General features: G+C 47.4%; 1 protein-coding gene across 1 annotated transcript; it reads right to left on the bottom strand.

The window, feature by feature from the left end:
• Positions 1 to 504: 504 nt before the first annotated feature.
• Positions 505 to 12,771, bottom strand: tnfsf10l (TNF superfamily member 10, like). The gene is made up of 3 exons (XM_067262002.1): positions 12,294 to 12,771; positions 789 to 995; positions 505 to 516 (listed from the first exon to the last, which is right to left on the bottom strand). The coding sequence occupies exons 1-3, from the start codon at positions 12,501 to 12,503 to the stop codon at positions 505 to 507; spliced, it is 429 nt and encodes a 142-aa protein (XP_067118103.1). The 5' UTR covers positions 12,504 to 12,771.
• Positions 12,772 to 14,862: the final 2,091 nt, after the last annotated feature.

Here is a 14,862-nt window from a genome sequence, read left to right as displayed (position 1 = left end):
TGGTTTCCACTGTGTATCTTCTGCCAGACAAACTTAATCAAACACAGACAACAAAAGGATTGAAGTAATCCAAATACTGTTCCCCTCGGAAGATACAGGCTTGATTGGTTGCAGTTTACGCATTGGGTTTGATTTACGATCCCATCTGAAGTCACTCTGCTGTACACTAACAACAATAAACCTGTATGGCTTTAGAGGAGTGTGTGTGTGTGTGTGTGTGTGTATGTGTATGTATGTGTGTGTGTGCGTGTGTGTGTGTGTGTACAACCTCGCCTGGAGGAAGATTTGAAGTCTATGAAGACTTTAACGTGTCTAAGATGATTGGGAGGTAAGAGAGCACAGTTACAACAGCCAGAACTCTCACTGAACATATGTACAGGCTTGCAAGCAGAATCAACACACACACACACACACACACAGTGTTGTTCAAGCAAAGCTCCGCGCCAAGTTTTTTGCCTGTTGCCCAAGGCGATAGAAGGGGAATATAAACACCTGAACGCTCCGTCAGTCGGACGTCTAGAACACAGAGAAGGTTCTGAACCATGAAAAAGCCTAGCTTTGCAACGGTCGGGAATGCGGTTCCACCCTGTTCCACTCCAAACCTCACAGCTAGACTGTGTTGTTGTATCTGCAGTTCTAAAGCGGTTCTACAGCATTTACATCTCGGCTTGGATCTCATCTGCCCTGCGCCGGAATGTTCTAACCCCCCCCCCCACCCCACCCCCCTCCAATCCTTCTTTCCTCGCTGTAGACAAGCTTTCCTTTCCTAGCTCCTCTAGAAGGTTGACATGGTTTAGGAAGGTTCCGAAGGTTCCGTGAGGTTCTGAACATTCCGTGTCGCTCACCTTGGAGATGTAAGCCTTGATGCCCTCGGCCAGCTTGATGCAGGGTTCTCCGAACAGCTGTGCCAGGTTGTCCGGGATGTCCTGGTCCTTGTCCAGGGCGTTCAGAAGGCTCAGGCACTTCAGCTCCTCTGTCACGCCCTGGCTACGCACCTGGCGGGGACATAAGGTGACATATAGGTGACATAGGAAGGCATATAGGTGACATAAGAAGATATATAGGTCACATAAGAAGACATACAGGTGACATAAAAAGGCATATAGTTTACATAAAAAGGCATATAGTTTACATAAGAAGACATACAGATGACATAAGAAGACATATAGGTGACATAAGAAGACAAACAGGTGACATACGAAGGCATATAGGTGACATAAGAAGGCATAGCCTATAGGTGATGTGAAGATGACATATTGATACAGTAATATCCTGGCCATGCACCTAAGGTGACATAAGATCACATATAGGTGACATAAGAAGACATAGCCTTTAGGTGACGATAGAAGACATACAGGTGACATAAGAAGAAGTAAGGTAACATAAGAAGACACAGACATCTGACCTAGACTGTTGTGACTTAGACCTAAGGTGAAACAGATACCTATTTCCTGGCTACATGCATCACCTGTATTGCAACATAAACCATAAAGAACTATAAAATCACTCCAAGTGAGTTTTTATTAGAGTTGGCAAGCTTAGCACATTAATTGTGTTATTACAATGTAGCTTAACACACGTAATTACCGATTCTAAGGTACAAAAGAACTTGAGCACACACACACAGAGCAACACATCCACACACACACACACACACACACAGAGCACTACACACGCACACACACACAAAGCACTACACATGCCTAATTGACCAATTTAATCAACTACGCTCGCAAGGTCAGGAGGGGAATCTCCCCCTCGCGTTCTTTTCTCCTTATGTCTTTCTTAAGCTTTCACTGAGACGCCTTAATATCCACACACACACACACACACACGCATGCACGCATGCACACACACACACGCACACACACGCACACACGCATGCACGCACACACACACACGCACACACACACACGCACACACACACACACGCAAACACACACACACATGCACACACACACGCTAACATCCTCTCCCCTGGTTTCCTGATAATTTCAGTCGTTGGTTCTGTCGTCCGTTCCTCTTTCTCTCGTTCCCTACGGGGGGCTTGGAACCGATCTGTGTCACGCTTGGCGAGTTCCTATAATGACTCTTTAACTAGACGTGCGTGTGTGTGCGTGTGTTCAAGTATGTGTGTGTGTTTGTGTGTGTTTCTTTCGTCTTCTTCCATCGAGCCCTATTGTTTATGTTGACGCATGAATAGTTCGCCATGTTCCTAATGAGGAGAGGGAGAGGAGGGGGGGCGAAGGCAGGAGGAAGAAAGAGAGGGAGGAGGAGGAGGAGAGGGGGAATTAAACGTGTGCAGGCACACTTGCGGGAAATGCAGGGTGTTCTTAGAACGAGGTGGGGCGTATCTCAATAGACTAAACTGGAGTTTTTTTCCTCCCTTCCTTCCTTCCCTCCTTCCTTCATACTTCCTTCCATGTAGGTGTAAGAAGGCTGTGTTCTGAGTTCAGAGTCTCTAGATGAAGAGTTTGGGACCACACAGACGAACCAAAAGAGGAGCAGCTTTAGAATACAAAGGAGAGAGGCTGTTTTTACTATCGAAACACACCCCAGATCCCAACTCCCAGAGTGCTGACTGTGCACTGGATGTCTGTTACAGTGTACAGTGTGGTTCTAATTGCGTGTGTGTGTGTGTGTGTGTGTGTGTGTGTGTGTGTGTGTGTGTGTGTGTGTGTGGTTTGAGGCCCAAGACAAGGGGACTGAGTCTCTCATGCATGAGATTCAACCAATAACAAGTTATGAAGTGAAAGTTCAGCTAATGATGATCCCCCTGCCAGGAACACACACACACACCATATACACAATCCCACACACAAATACACACACTCCTTGTCTGGTGTGTGTGTTTGTGTGTGCGTGTGTGTGTGTGCGTGTGTGTGTGCGTGTGGGTGTGTGTGTGCGTGTGTGTGTGTGCGTGTGTGTGTTGGTGTGTGTGTGTGTGTGCGTGTGTGTGTGTGTGCGTGTGTGTGTGTGCGTGTGTGTGTGTGTGTGGGTGTGTGTGTGGGTGTGTTATGTCATTTGTTGTAGGTGTCATTGCAGATCAAAGACCACCATATGGGAGCACAGAGATTTACTGCAACACAAACTGTCCTTCCTGTCTAGGTGAAATAGTCCAGCTGTCTCACTAAGCACACACACCTTAACCACACACACACACTAAGCACACACACACACTAACCACACGCACCTTAACCACACACACACTAGCAACGCAAACAAACCATAAACACTAACCACACACATTCAATAATCACACACACTAACCAACCAAATCAAATGTTGTACTAGAGGCCCTTACTGTAGCATGGTATGTGTGTGAGTCTATACAATGTGTGTATGTGTCCTTCTTCTCTCCTCCTCCTTCCTGTTCTCTGTCTTCACCTCTCTGCGCCTGCAGGTGGAGGGGGTGGAGGTGAGACCCAGGACTCAGAGGCAGAGAGGCTGACTAAGCCGTCCTCATCCCCAGCCAGGGCCTCGGGAAGCTGGGGAACAATGCTCCACTGTCCCCCCCACCCTCCAGAAGAACCAGGGAATGTTTGCAGGGCTCCAGAATGGTGAGTGTGTGTGTGGGTGTGTGTGTGTGTGTGTGTGTGTGGGGGGGGGGGGGGGGGGGTTGGCTACCTAACGCTGCCTTGAATCCTGAGTCTCATTTTAGGAGATTAGAGAGGAGAAGCCAGGCATGTAATTCAAATCCAGGGTTAGAGGTCTATTTTGTGTTTGGTGTGTGTGTGTGTGACTGTGTGTGTGTGTGAGACAGAGAAAGGTACACACACAGAAACATCTCAAGAGGAAGAGGAAAGGATGCAAAGAGAGAGAACGAGCATGTGTGTCTCTCTCTCTCTCTCACACACACACACACACACACACACTCATGCCGAAGTGCTTCCTAGTCCTTGAGAATGTCTGCTTCGCTTGCAGACGTACTGTAATGATTAACAACCATGACACAGCTCAGGGAGCAAACAGATGAAACATAAACGTTGGTTCTCCTTCCGAAGGTCAACTTGAGTTTCTGGTTCTTTTAGGAGGGAGGGAGGGAGGGAGGGAGGGAGGGAGGGAGGGAGGGAGGGAGGGAGGGAGGGAGGGAGGGAGGGAGGGAGGGAGGGAGGGAGGGAGGGAGGGTTAGAGAAGGTTAGGGAAGGAATACAAAACAGAGAAAAGGAGAAAATGATGGAGTGGAAAAAAGATGGAGAGATAAGGAGGTGGAGGGAGGGAGATGGAGAGATAAGGAGGTGGAGAGGAAAGGAAATTGTCAAAACTGTCTTGTTCTGGAATTCTGCACACACCTGTACACACACAGTAAAGTAAGTACTAGTGTGTGTGTGTGTGTGTGTGTGTGTGTGTGGTCAGTGGGTGGTCAACCTCTTGTGTATTGTTAGCAGGGTCGCCCCCAGACTCCAAACACAGGACTTCTGGGAAGAAGCCCTCTATACACCCACACAATAGACCGTGCCCCCCCCCCCCTCTCTCTCTTCCCAGCCACCCCCCCCCCCTCCAACCCCCTTCTTCCCCTGTTTGTCGCGGCAACTAAGGATGGCGATAACGGTCAAGGATAAAAGTAATCAAGTGGTCAGTCTCTGACAGCCTTTCTAACAAAACATGTTTCTCCTCAAGGTCCTTTACCTAGCAAGCTGAAGCTCTGGTTTTTTAACATGTTTACAGTTTGCCATGATAGACCCACTCCCTGGTCCTCACGTGAGGGGAACGGTCTCCATGGTGCCGCCCTGGAGACCGTTCCCCTGGCCGGGAGACACTTCTGTTGATGTCGAAACATGAAGAAGTGTTTGGCTCTGAACCAGCCCTCAAACTGCCTTGGTGGAAAAGGGGGACGAGAGAGTCAACGGTGGACTGCCTCACGTGTGTGAAGTGTGTGTGTGAGACAGTGTGTATATAAACGGCGTGTATATACAGTAAGAGCCTGTGTTTGAGTGTGTGTTGGAGAGAGAGGAAAAGAGAGAGAGAGACAGAGTCAGAGAGACAGAAGATTTGAACTCTAAAAAGCCTTTATGGCCCAGTCAACACTGCCATGGAGTCACTGGAGAGAAGTAGACTCCAGAAGAGAGAGAGGGGGAGAGAAGGGAGAGAGAGAGGGAGAGAGAAGGGAGAGAGAGAGCGAGAGAGAGGGAGAGAGATAGAGAATGCCAAAAGAAACAGAATGTAGTAGAAAAGGGGGGAACATTGTCTTGTTTAATGGAAACAGAAATAAGAGTTTAAAGTGAGACGGAAAGGGAGAGGAGAGAAGAGAGAGGGAGAGAAGGAGGAGAGAGGAGAAGAGAGAAGAGGACAGAGGGAGAGAAGGAGGAGAGGAAAGAGGGAGAGAGAGAAGGAGGGGAGAGGAGAGAAGAGAGAAGAGGAGAGAGGGAGAGAAGGAGGAGAGAGGACAGGAGAGGAGAGAAGAGAGGCGAGGAAAGAGGGAGAGAGAGGAGGGGAGAGGAGAGAAGAGAGGAGAGAGGGAGGAGAGATGAATAGGAGAGAAGAGAGGAGAGAGGGAGAGAAGGAGGAGAGAGGAGGGGAGGAGCGGAGAGAGGAGGAGAGGAGAGAGAGAGAGAGGAAAGGAGAGGAGGAGAGGAGCGGAGGGAGGAGAGGGAGTGAAGAATCTGATTATATTAAACAAGCGGGGACTTCCCTCTTGGATCAGTTCAAATTTGATATAGAGCTAGAAACACAATCCCTTCATACCTCTCTCTCTCTTTCTCCTTTTCTTTCTCTTTCCTTCTCCTTTTCTCTCTCATTCCTTCTTTTTCTCTCCTCTCTTTCTCTATCTCCTTCCCTCTCTTCTCTCCTCCCTCTCTCACTATCTCTCCTACAATTTCTCCCTCTCTCTACTTCCTCCTCTTGCTCCCTCCTTCTCTGTCTCCCTGCCTCACCTCTCCTCTATCCTCCCTCCTCTCTCTCCCCCCCAACACTGTCTCTGGAGATCTCAGGGAGGGGTGGAATTCCATGGCCACATTCCAAACCCCTCTCTCAGTAGCTTCCTCTCCTACTCTCCTTGATGAGACCTCTCCTTTCCTCCTAACCTTTGATGGCTGTGGAGGGGAAGATTGAGTTACCCTATTAGCTCCAGGAAATAAGTAAAAGAGAAAAGGGAGAGAGAAGAGGGGGCAGTGTAGCTCAAGAGACAGTTTATTTCCCACAATGTAAGGACATTAACATTTCTCATTTCAGTTCCTGAAAGAAAAGCACCAAAAGAGATTACTTCTTGACAGGCTGCTAAAATCAACAACAACACCAACAAGAATTATTAGCTAGCCACGTAGTAACTTCACTAAGCCACACTGCCCGTCTTATCCTATTGCAACGACAATAAAGTTTCTCCTCATTTGAATTTCTACTCAAGCACTCTTGGGTGGGCCACAGTTGTTTGTTGCTTAGCGACTGTTGTCGGGGACGTAGTCGCAAAGTGAGGCTAACACCGCTAGTAATGTTAGCTCTAATATTGTGTTCAGTAAGTGGAAGGCATGCGCTATTAGCATCCTAGCTATCAGCTGTAATGGTGCTGTTGATACAAGGTATAGACTGTTTACCTGAGCCCAGCTTTATGGAGGGCCTGTTCCAGTTCTGGTAAACTAAGATAAAACCGCCTGAGATAAGCAGATTTAGGGAGAAACACACACACACACACATGCACATGCACACAGGAGGATGAGTCAATTCCCGATCCAGGATATTTACGTTTGTACATTGGTATGTCTCATTAAGATGTGGTCACAGCTGTGTGTGGTGTGTGTGTGTATGTGTGTGTGCGTTTATGCTCTACATATGGAATCAAACTAGGCCTACTTTCTTTTAACACATGCATGTATGTGTGTATATGATTGTGTGTGTGAGAGTGTGTGACACTCTGCTTGTGGACGCAGTTCTTCCCTTCATCAAGTCCCGGCCTCTCTCTCTCTCCCTGTCTTCTATACATATCTCTTTTCCCGTCATCCTCCTCTCCCGCCCCTTCCTTTCCCTCTCTCTGTCTCTCACACACACATACTATATCTTCCATTTTTTCCACCCTGCTCCGTTTGAGATCTGCCTCCTCCTACACATGATCCACTGATCCTGTCTGAGATCCTTCCTTCCTCACACACACACACACACACACACACACAAGGCAGGCAGGAATCCCCTATTCTCCCTGCTTTCACAAAACGTACATAATTTGTACTGTTACTGTATGAGGGTTTCACAATAAAAGCCCCAGGGGGAAGGAGATGAAAATGAATTAAGGTTAGTGCGTGAGGGTTTCACAGTAAAAGCCCCATGGGGGGAAGAACATTTGTAAAGGTTTACGTGTGAGGGTTTCACAATAAAAGTTTCCCTTGGGTGGATGAATAGTTAGATTGTGATAGTGGTGAAGTCATTTGGCAATGTCAGCTTTATTTAGCCCTGCAGACAGAGATAGCTTGTTCTCTCAGCTCCATGTTCCTCATTCATTATAATGCATGTAACCCCCTCAATCACACACACACATACACACACAGACACACACATAACACAGTGTTTTGAAGCCTAATAAGGCTCCCAGACCTGGTCTACAATCAGAATTTATCATTAAGTATAACTCTGCTCTATCGTTCCAGAGCCAACTATGCACTTACACCCACACACACACACAAACACACACCCACATGCAAACACACACACACACAAACACACACCCACATGCAAACACACACATACTCCTGCCTCGTAAAGAAACGCTTGTGTCACTCCGAAAAAATCTAAGTCTGAAACTCTATGTAACCTGACGCCACAATGTAGCCCTGAACAAAAACACGGAGACCAACATCACTCACACGGAGAGAGAGAGAGAGAGAGAGAGAGAGAGAGGGGGGGGGGAGGGAGGGAGGGAGAGAGAGAGCGAGAGAGAGAGAGAGGGGGGGGAGAGGAGAGAGAGAGAGAGAGAGAGAGAGAGAGAGAGAGAGAGAGAGAGAGAGAGAGAGAGAGAGGGAGGAGGGAGGGAGGGAGGGAGGGAGGGAGGGAGGGAGGGAGGGAGGGAGGGAGGGAGGGAGGGAGGGAGGGAGGGAGGGAGGGAGGGAGGGAGGGAGGGAGGGAGGGAGGGAGGGAGGGAGCCAGTGAAGGAGAAAAAGGAGATAGAGACAGAGATAAAGAAAGAGACAGAAATGGAAACAGAACGGCAGAGAGACGAACAAAGAAAGAAAGAGTTTGTGTATTTTGGCGATGGAGAATATCGTGGGAGGTTTATGTTATTAACTTGGAGGGAAATGTAAATATTTATGCTGTGGGACTATAACTTTATATCTACAGTCCAAAGCTGTATTTTTATTGACGAAAGCCCATTTTCTGGAGACGGCACCATCTCTGAACCAGCCAGGTGGAGTGTGCCAGTCACACACACAACCACTCACACACATGAACACACACACACACAACCACTCACACACACAACCACTCACACACATGGACACACACACACACAACCACTCACACACACAACCACTCACACACATGAACCCCCACACACACACAACCACTCACACACACAACCACTCACACACATGAACACACACACACACAACTACTCACACACATGAACACACACGCACACGACCACTCACACACATGAACCCCCACACATTCCTGTAGGCCCCCCTAACCCTACATGATGAACACACACATACACGTGTACACTCACACACAAACACACACGTATTCACATACACACATTCTCATACTCCCCCTGAACCTCCAGGACACACACACGCGCTTATACAGTCACACAACACAGGTCACGCACGTATACACTCGCACAACAAACACTTATACACACGCACTCATTCAACACACACACATATGCACTCATGAGACACGTACGGAAACGTGTACGAAGTCACCACACACAGACACAACACACACACATCACACGGACACTTAACACACCCAGCACAGACATTATTCCACAGGGGTATGAGTCATAGGGAAGAAGGAGGCTGCACCATCACTGAACCCAAACAACAACAAGTAGACCAGTGAAGTGTGAGGGCTGGAATGTCTGCCAGTCACACACACACTCCTCACTTTTTCCCTCACACACTCACACACAACCTCCCTCACACACAACCTCCCTCACACACTCACACACAACCTCCCTCACACACTCACACACAACCTCCCTCACACACAACCTCCCTCACACACTCACACACAACCTCCCTCACACACTCACACACAACCTCCCTCACACACAACCTCCCTCACACACTCACACACAACCTCCCTCACACACAACCTCCCTCACACACTCACACACAACCTCCCTCACACACTCACACACTCCCTCACACACTCACACACAACCTCCCTCACACACACACAACCTCCCTCACACACTCACACACAACCTCCCTCACACACTCACACACAACCTCCCTCACACACTCACACACAACCTCCCTCACACACTCACACACAACCTCCCTCACACACAACCTCCCTCACACACTCACACACTCCCTCACACACTCACACACTCCCTCACACACTCACACACAACCTCCCTCACACACAACCTCCCTCACACACTCACACACAACCTCCCTCACACACTCACACACAACCTCCCTCACACACAACCTCCCTCACACACTCACACACAACCTCCCTCACACACAACCTCCCTCACACACAACCTCCCTCACACACAACCTCCCTCACACACTCACACACAACCTCCCTCACACACTCACACACAACCTCCCTCACACACAACCTCCCTCACACACAACCTCCCTCACACACAACCTCCCTCACACACAACCTCCCTCACACACTCACACACAACCTCCCTCACACACAACCTCCCTCACACACTCACACACAACCTCCCTCACACACAACCTCCCTCACACACTCACACACAACCTCCCTCACACACTCACACACAACCTCCCTCACACACACACTCACACACTCCCTCACACACTCACACACAACCTCCCTCACACACAACCTCCCTCACACACTCACACACAACCTCCCTCACACACAACCTCCCTCACACACTCACACACAACCTCCCTCACACACACACTCACACACTCCCTCACACACTCACACACAACCTCCCTCACACACAACCTCCCTCACACACTCACACACAACCTCCCTCACACACTCACACACTCCCTCACAAACACACTCACCCTCTGATTGGACCGACAGACAGTTGTTGACTAGACAGACATCTTGACAGTTGTTGACTAGACAGACATCTTGACTCAGTTGTTGACTGGCCGTGAGCGATGATGATGGCCAGTCACCTGATCACATACATAGCTGAGAGAGAAAACAGGCAAGGGAGAGAGAGAGAGAAAAAGAGAGAGACAGAGACAGAGATGGAGATGTAGAGGTAGAGAGAATGTGTTTTTCCAGCCTTAACAGTCATTAAATCAAATAACAACCTGTACTGATTTATTGCTATGCTGATATGACCTAGATTTCCTCTCTCCATCCCTTTCTCTTGCTCCTTCTTATCTCTCTCCCTCTTTCTATCTCCCTCTCTCTCTCTTTCTCTCTCTCCCTCTCTCTTTGTCTCTCTCTCTCCCTCTTTCTCCTTCTCACTCAGAGAGGCACTCACAGGAAGGAGGGATCCAGGTTAAACCAATCAATCACAGATAGACCAGAGAGCTCACTCTGTACAAAACCTGTAAAACTATGAGCTCACATGGCCTGCATGAATGATTAACTGAAGCTGAAACTGAAACTCACAGAACGACTTTGAAAGTGCTTTTATTGAGTTATATCTTCTGAGTGGGAAGACCAACTTTAGTCTACAATTTTTTTTACATCAATATTATCATAGTTATTTAACGTTTTATCGACATTATTTAACACGAGGAGACGACAATGCACACTTAAAATACACATTAGGCTAATTATCTGCAGGTCTTAATAATTTACAAATAAAATAATGTGTCATACCAGGTGTGACTTCCTCATTTCTATTCAGGCCTAAATAAGCAAAAAAATATATAATTCTAAAGCAACATTCCAAAAACATTCTCCGTTAAAAGGTGTCGATGTCTACATGGACCGGTACAACAAAGGCGCACTTGTTTCTTTTAATTTACACCTTGATTTAATTCCCATTAACCGCTCACCACATTCATATTATAAACTTATAGACTTATAAATCTCACACAATGTGGTGGTTATAATATCTCCATTTACATTTAGTCATTTAGCAGACGCTCTTATCCAGAGCGACTTACAGTAAGTACAGGGACATTCCCCCGAGGCAAGTTGGGTGAAGTGCCTTGCCCAAGGACACAACATTGGAGTCAGGTGGCTGAGCGGTTAGGGAAGCGGGCTAGTAATCTGAAGGTTGCCAATTCGATTCCCCGGCGGTGCAAAATGACGTTGTGTCCTTGGGCAAGGCACTTCACCCTACTTGCCTCGGGGAGAATGTCCCTGTACTTACTGTAAGTCGCTCTGGATAAGAGCGTCTGCTAAATGACTAAATGTAAATGTAACTTCATTTGTCACAGCCTGGAATCGAATCGGCAACCTTCTGATGAATATCACTGAGATTCCCTAACCACTCAGCCATCTGACCCCCCTGTGGAATATTTGTTATGAAGTGGTTACAGCATCTGCTACGCAAGCATCTTACACAGGGCTAATAATGCGTTATATCTGGGCCCAGTCACAGAAAACCATAATAAGTCATTGCTTATTGCTTGCTCATCCCATGCCGGAACTGTAACAACTTTCTGTCTTGTCAAGATTTTTTGGCAGGTTGGGGAAATGTAGGGGCGTGGAGTGTACCGGGAACTTGAGCCAAAGGTTTAACAAGTTTTGTTATTCTATTCTATTCTATTCTATGCATCTCTATTTTATTCTGATTTCTTCTATGTCAATGCAATAAAATATCGATGTACTGACTATTTGGATCCATGAGGATATAAAGGTAAATCTCCATCCATAGTTTCCTTATGACTGCTTTCTGTCATTGATCTCTCAAATAAACCTCGGCCACACTGGATTAGCCTACTTTATACTGAGAGTAGTTTAAACAAAACTGGACAAACCTAATAATTGATGACAAACATATAGCATAAATGCATAAACCCAATTCTCTCAATCCTTCGGTGAGTTTCAGGAGCTGCATCGCAACTGACAATCCTTACAAGAATTCGTGTCATTTCTTGGAACTTCGCGTGCCAATATACGAGTTAAGCAAACTCGGTCTCTTCAACCTTCACATTCCCTTGCGCCCCTGTCGCAAATGCCACAACACAATAGCAGAACAACAACAACAAAACGAGCCAAACCCTTACCTGTGAGATGGACATGTTGAGGTAGAGAAACAGCCCTGTTGTGGAGGCTATCTGCAAAACGACCACCACGATGACCACCATCGCGACCCACGTTCTGGAGGGGGTCTCCCGCCGGGGACGCGCCGGTGCCGGGACCATCATATAGGTGGTAGACTCGCTGCTCACCGACCTGAAGTAATCCTGCTGTTGCTGGTTGTTCTGAGTAGCCATGGCATTCCCAACTCATGAGTAAACTAAACAATGTCAAACGACGAAGCCAAAAACAACGATCCAGGGACAACTCAGACTTGACTTGCCACCGAAAGAGTCCTTTCATTCGTCTCTGCGGTGGGAGACGAGAACGAGAAGTGTGGAAACGAGAGAAAGACAAAGAAAGAGAATAAGGGGGTCCAGTGCGACAGAGAAAGAGACGGTCTGCTGCTGCTTGGTCTGTAAGCTGCGTTAACTCTAGACTTGACTGGCTGGGGTTCGAGCCTTTGGCGAGACTTCTCAGCGCGAGGGTTTTCAACTCCTCCAAGGAGCAGTGCGCGCTGTGGGTTAACCTCTTCGTTACCTGCGCGCGTCCACAACTCCCTGCCTCGAGCGCACGGAGACAGTGTGTAGCCTACCAGAGAACAAAAACCCTCAACTTTTATTGTTGAGAAAAGTTATTTTAGATATGAAAACCAGTACGGAACGTCATTTCAAAATATAGCCTGATTGTTTTCATAGGCGAGACAACTTTAGAGTTATGAGTTGAGACATGTTGTTTAGCCATAACCATGAGTCAGACTAGAATAACAAACCAAGTTCCATAAAGTTGTTTTTTTGTTGTTGTTTTTTTTGCTTAATACACTAAAGGATAGGGCCATCAAAACAATGTACTACATCGAACCACAGTGAATTTAGTTATAATAGACTACAATATATTGGATTGGTTGATAAGTGGTTCTTAACGGACCAAACGGATGGAATTTAAATCTGAAAACGTTTCAAAGAGTCATAGGCTAGCAGTTCTTAAAAAACTAAATATTAGCCTATAGGCTAGTCTAATGACTAAATGACGTAGCTGGAGGACTCCGTTCGAAATAAATGATTACATCGGAAACGAGTAGCTAATGGAGTCAGACTGTTTGAAAGTCAGTGTTTTCATTGAAATGGCAAACAACTGGCTATCTTTATTTCCGTTTCTTCACCTCGCAGCTGGGTCTGTGTGTGTGAGACCATCGCAGTCTGTCGACATGGTTTAGCCTACAGGGACGGGAGACAGATGGCGGGGGATGAGCTGGTTGGAGCCCCGCCAGCTCGGCCGGTACCGAGACCTCTGCCCCTCTCACTCTTACACCTCAGTTCCGCAACCAACTGGGCTCCCGGTTTCACGTCAGACCACGGGGTAAGCTGGACAAGAATCATTGGAAGCAAACAGGCCTCAAGGCGCACCGCGCACGTGGCGTTTGTTTCGAGTCACTCTTTGATGGAGTGTGAAGCCAACCGTCTCTTTGTCAAATGGTAAGAGTGGGAGAAAACCGTTATCTCACGGTCTTGTCCGCCTGTTTATGAAGGATGCAATAATGTTGCCCAATTACACAGCGGAGGAAATAATACCATCACTCACACTTCGATATGGTCGTTTCGCAGACGATAAAAGAGGAATTTTTCTCACAAGGAACCGCTGACCCTCTACTGCCAGTGCTGCCAAAACCTGTCAGCAGATAAACTAACACTACTCTGTATCAAACCTTCTAACAAAGCCAGCTCCACTCCCGCGCATTCTCGCGGCTCCTGTGTGTTTCTGTCTGGTTGTCTACCTCTGTGATTTGAAGGAAGATATAAGGCAGAGAATTACCCTATGCCCGGCACCTGGACTGAAGGCTGGAAGGTTTGAAGCATTCCTTTAACCTTCTGTTGTTCTGTAATGTTATTTTACCCTTTAAACTATGGACGGAGAGAGAAAGCTATGTTTTTAAAACACCACTCCCCCCACCCACCCCACACAGACACCAAGAGCAGAGAGAAAGAAAGAGAAAGTGGGATGGAGTGATTGGAAGGATAAAGTGAGAAAGGGGGAGAAAAGAGAGGGATAGAGAGAACGAAAGGTGAGGGACTGGAAGAGAGAAGGATGAAGGGCGAGAGGAGGGACAAACGAAAGAGGGAGAAGAAAGACACGGGGGGAAAGATACTCTGTAGGAGGAATGAGAGAGGGCGAGAGAGACATGTGAGACATGCGAGAGAAACGAAGGAGAGAGAGAGGTGGTCATATAACACACAAAGTAGCTCGCTACAGGGATCTGGCGTTGTGTTGAACTCTTTCTCACACAGACACACACGCACACACACAGAAGGGCTAGTTGTAGACCAGGGGATTACATTGTGTTGAACTCTCTCTCACACAGACACACACGCACACACACAGAAGGGCTAGTTGTAGACCAGGGGATTACATTGACAGAGGCTAAAGTTTTTCTCTTTTCCTTGCCAATATCATCCCCTCATCTATACATGCTTTGTATGCTGCAACCCCTCTCTTCCTCCTCGTCCTCCCTCCATCAGGCTTTTTCTGCCAACTGTTCCACCCTTGACACAGGAAGAA

The sequence above is a fragment of the Osmerus mordax genome, chromosome 23, assembly GCF_038355195.1.
Source record: "Osmerus mordax isolate fOsmMor3 chromosome 23, fOsmMor3.pri, whole genome shotgun sequence".
Classification (NCBI taxonomy): domain Eukaryota; kingdom Metazoa; phylum Chordata; class Actinopteri; order Osmeriformes; family Osmeridae; genus Osmerus; species Osmerus mordax.
This window is presented reverse-complemented; position numbering and strand designations above follow the sequence as displayed.

Bases quoted from the DNA above. Each gene is read 5' to 3' on its own strand.
- tnfsf10l (XM_067262002.1), bottom strand. From the start codon at position 12,503: ATGGCTACTCAGAACAACCAGCAACAGCAGGATTACTTCAGGTCGGTG. The intron at 996-12,293 runs GTAAGGGTTTGG...TGTCCCCGCCAG, and splicing joins TCAACATGTCCATCTCACAG to GTGCGTAGCCAGGGCGTGAC.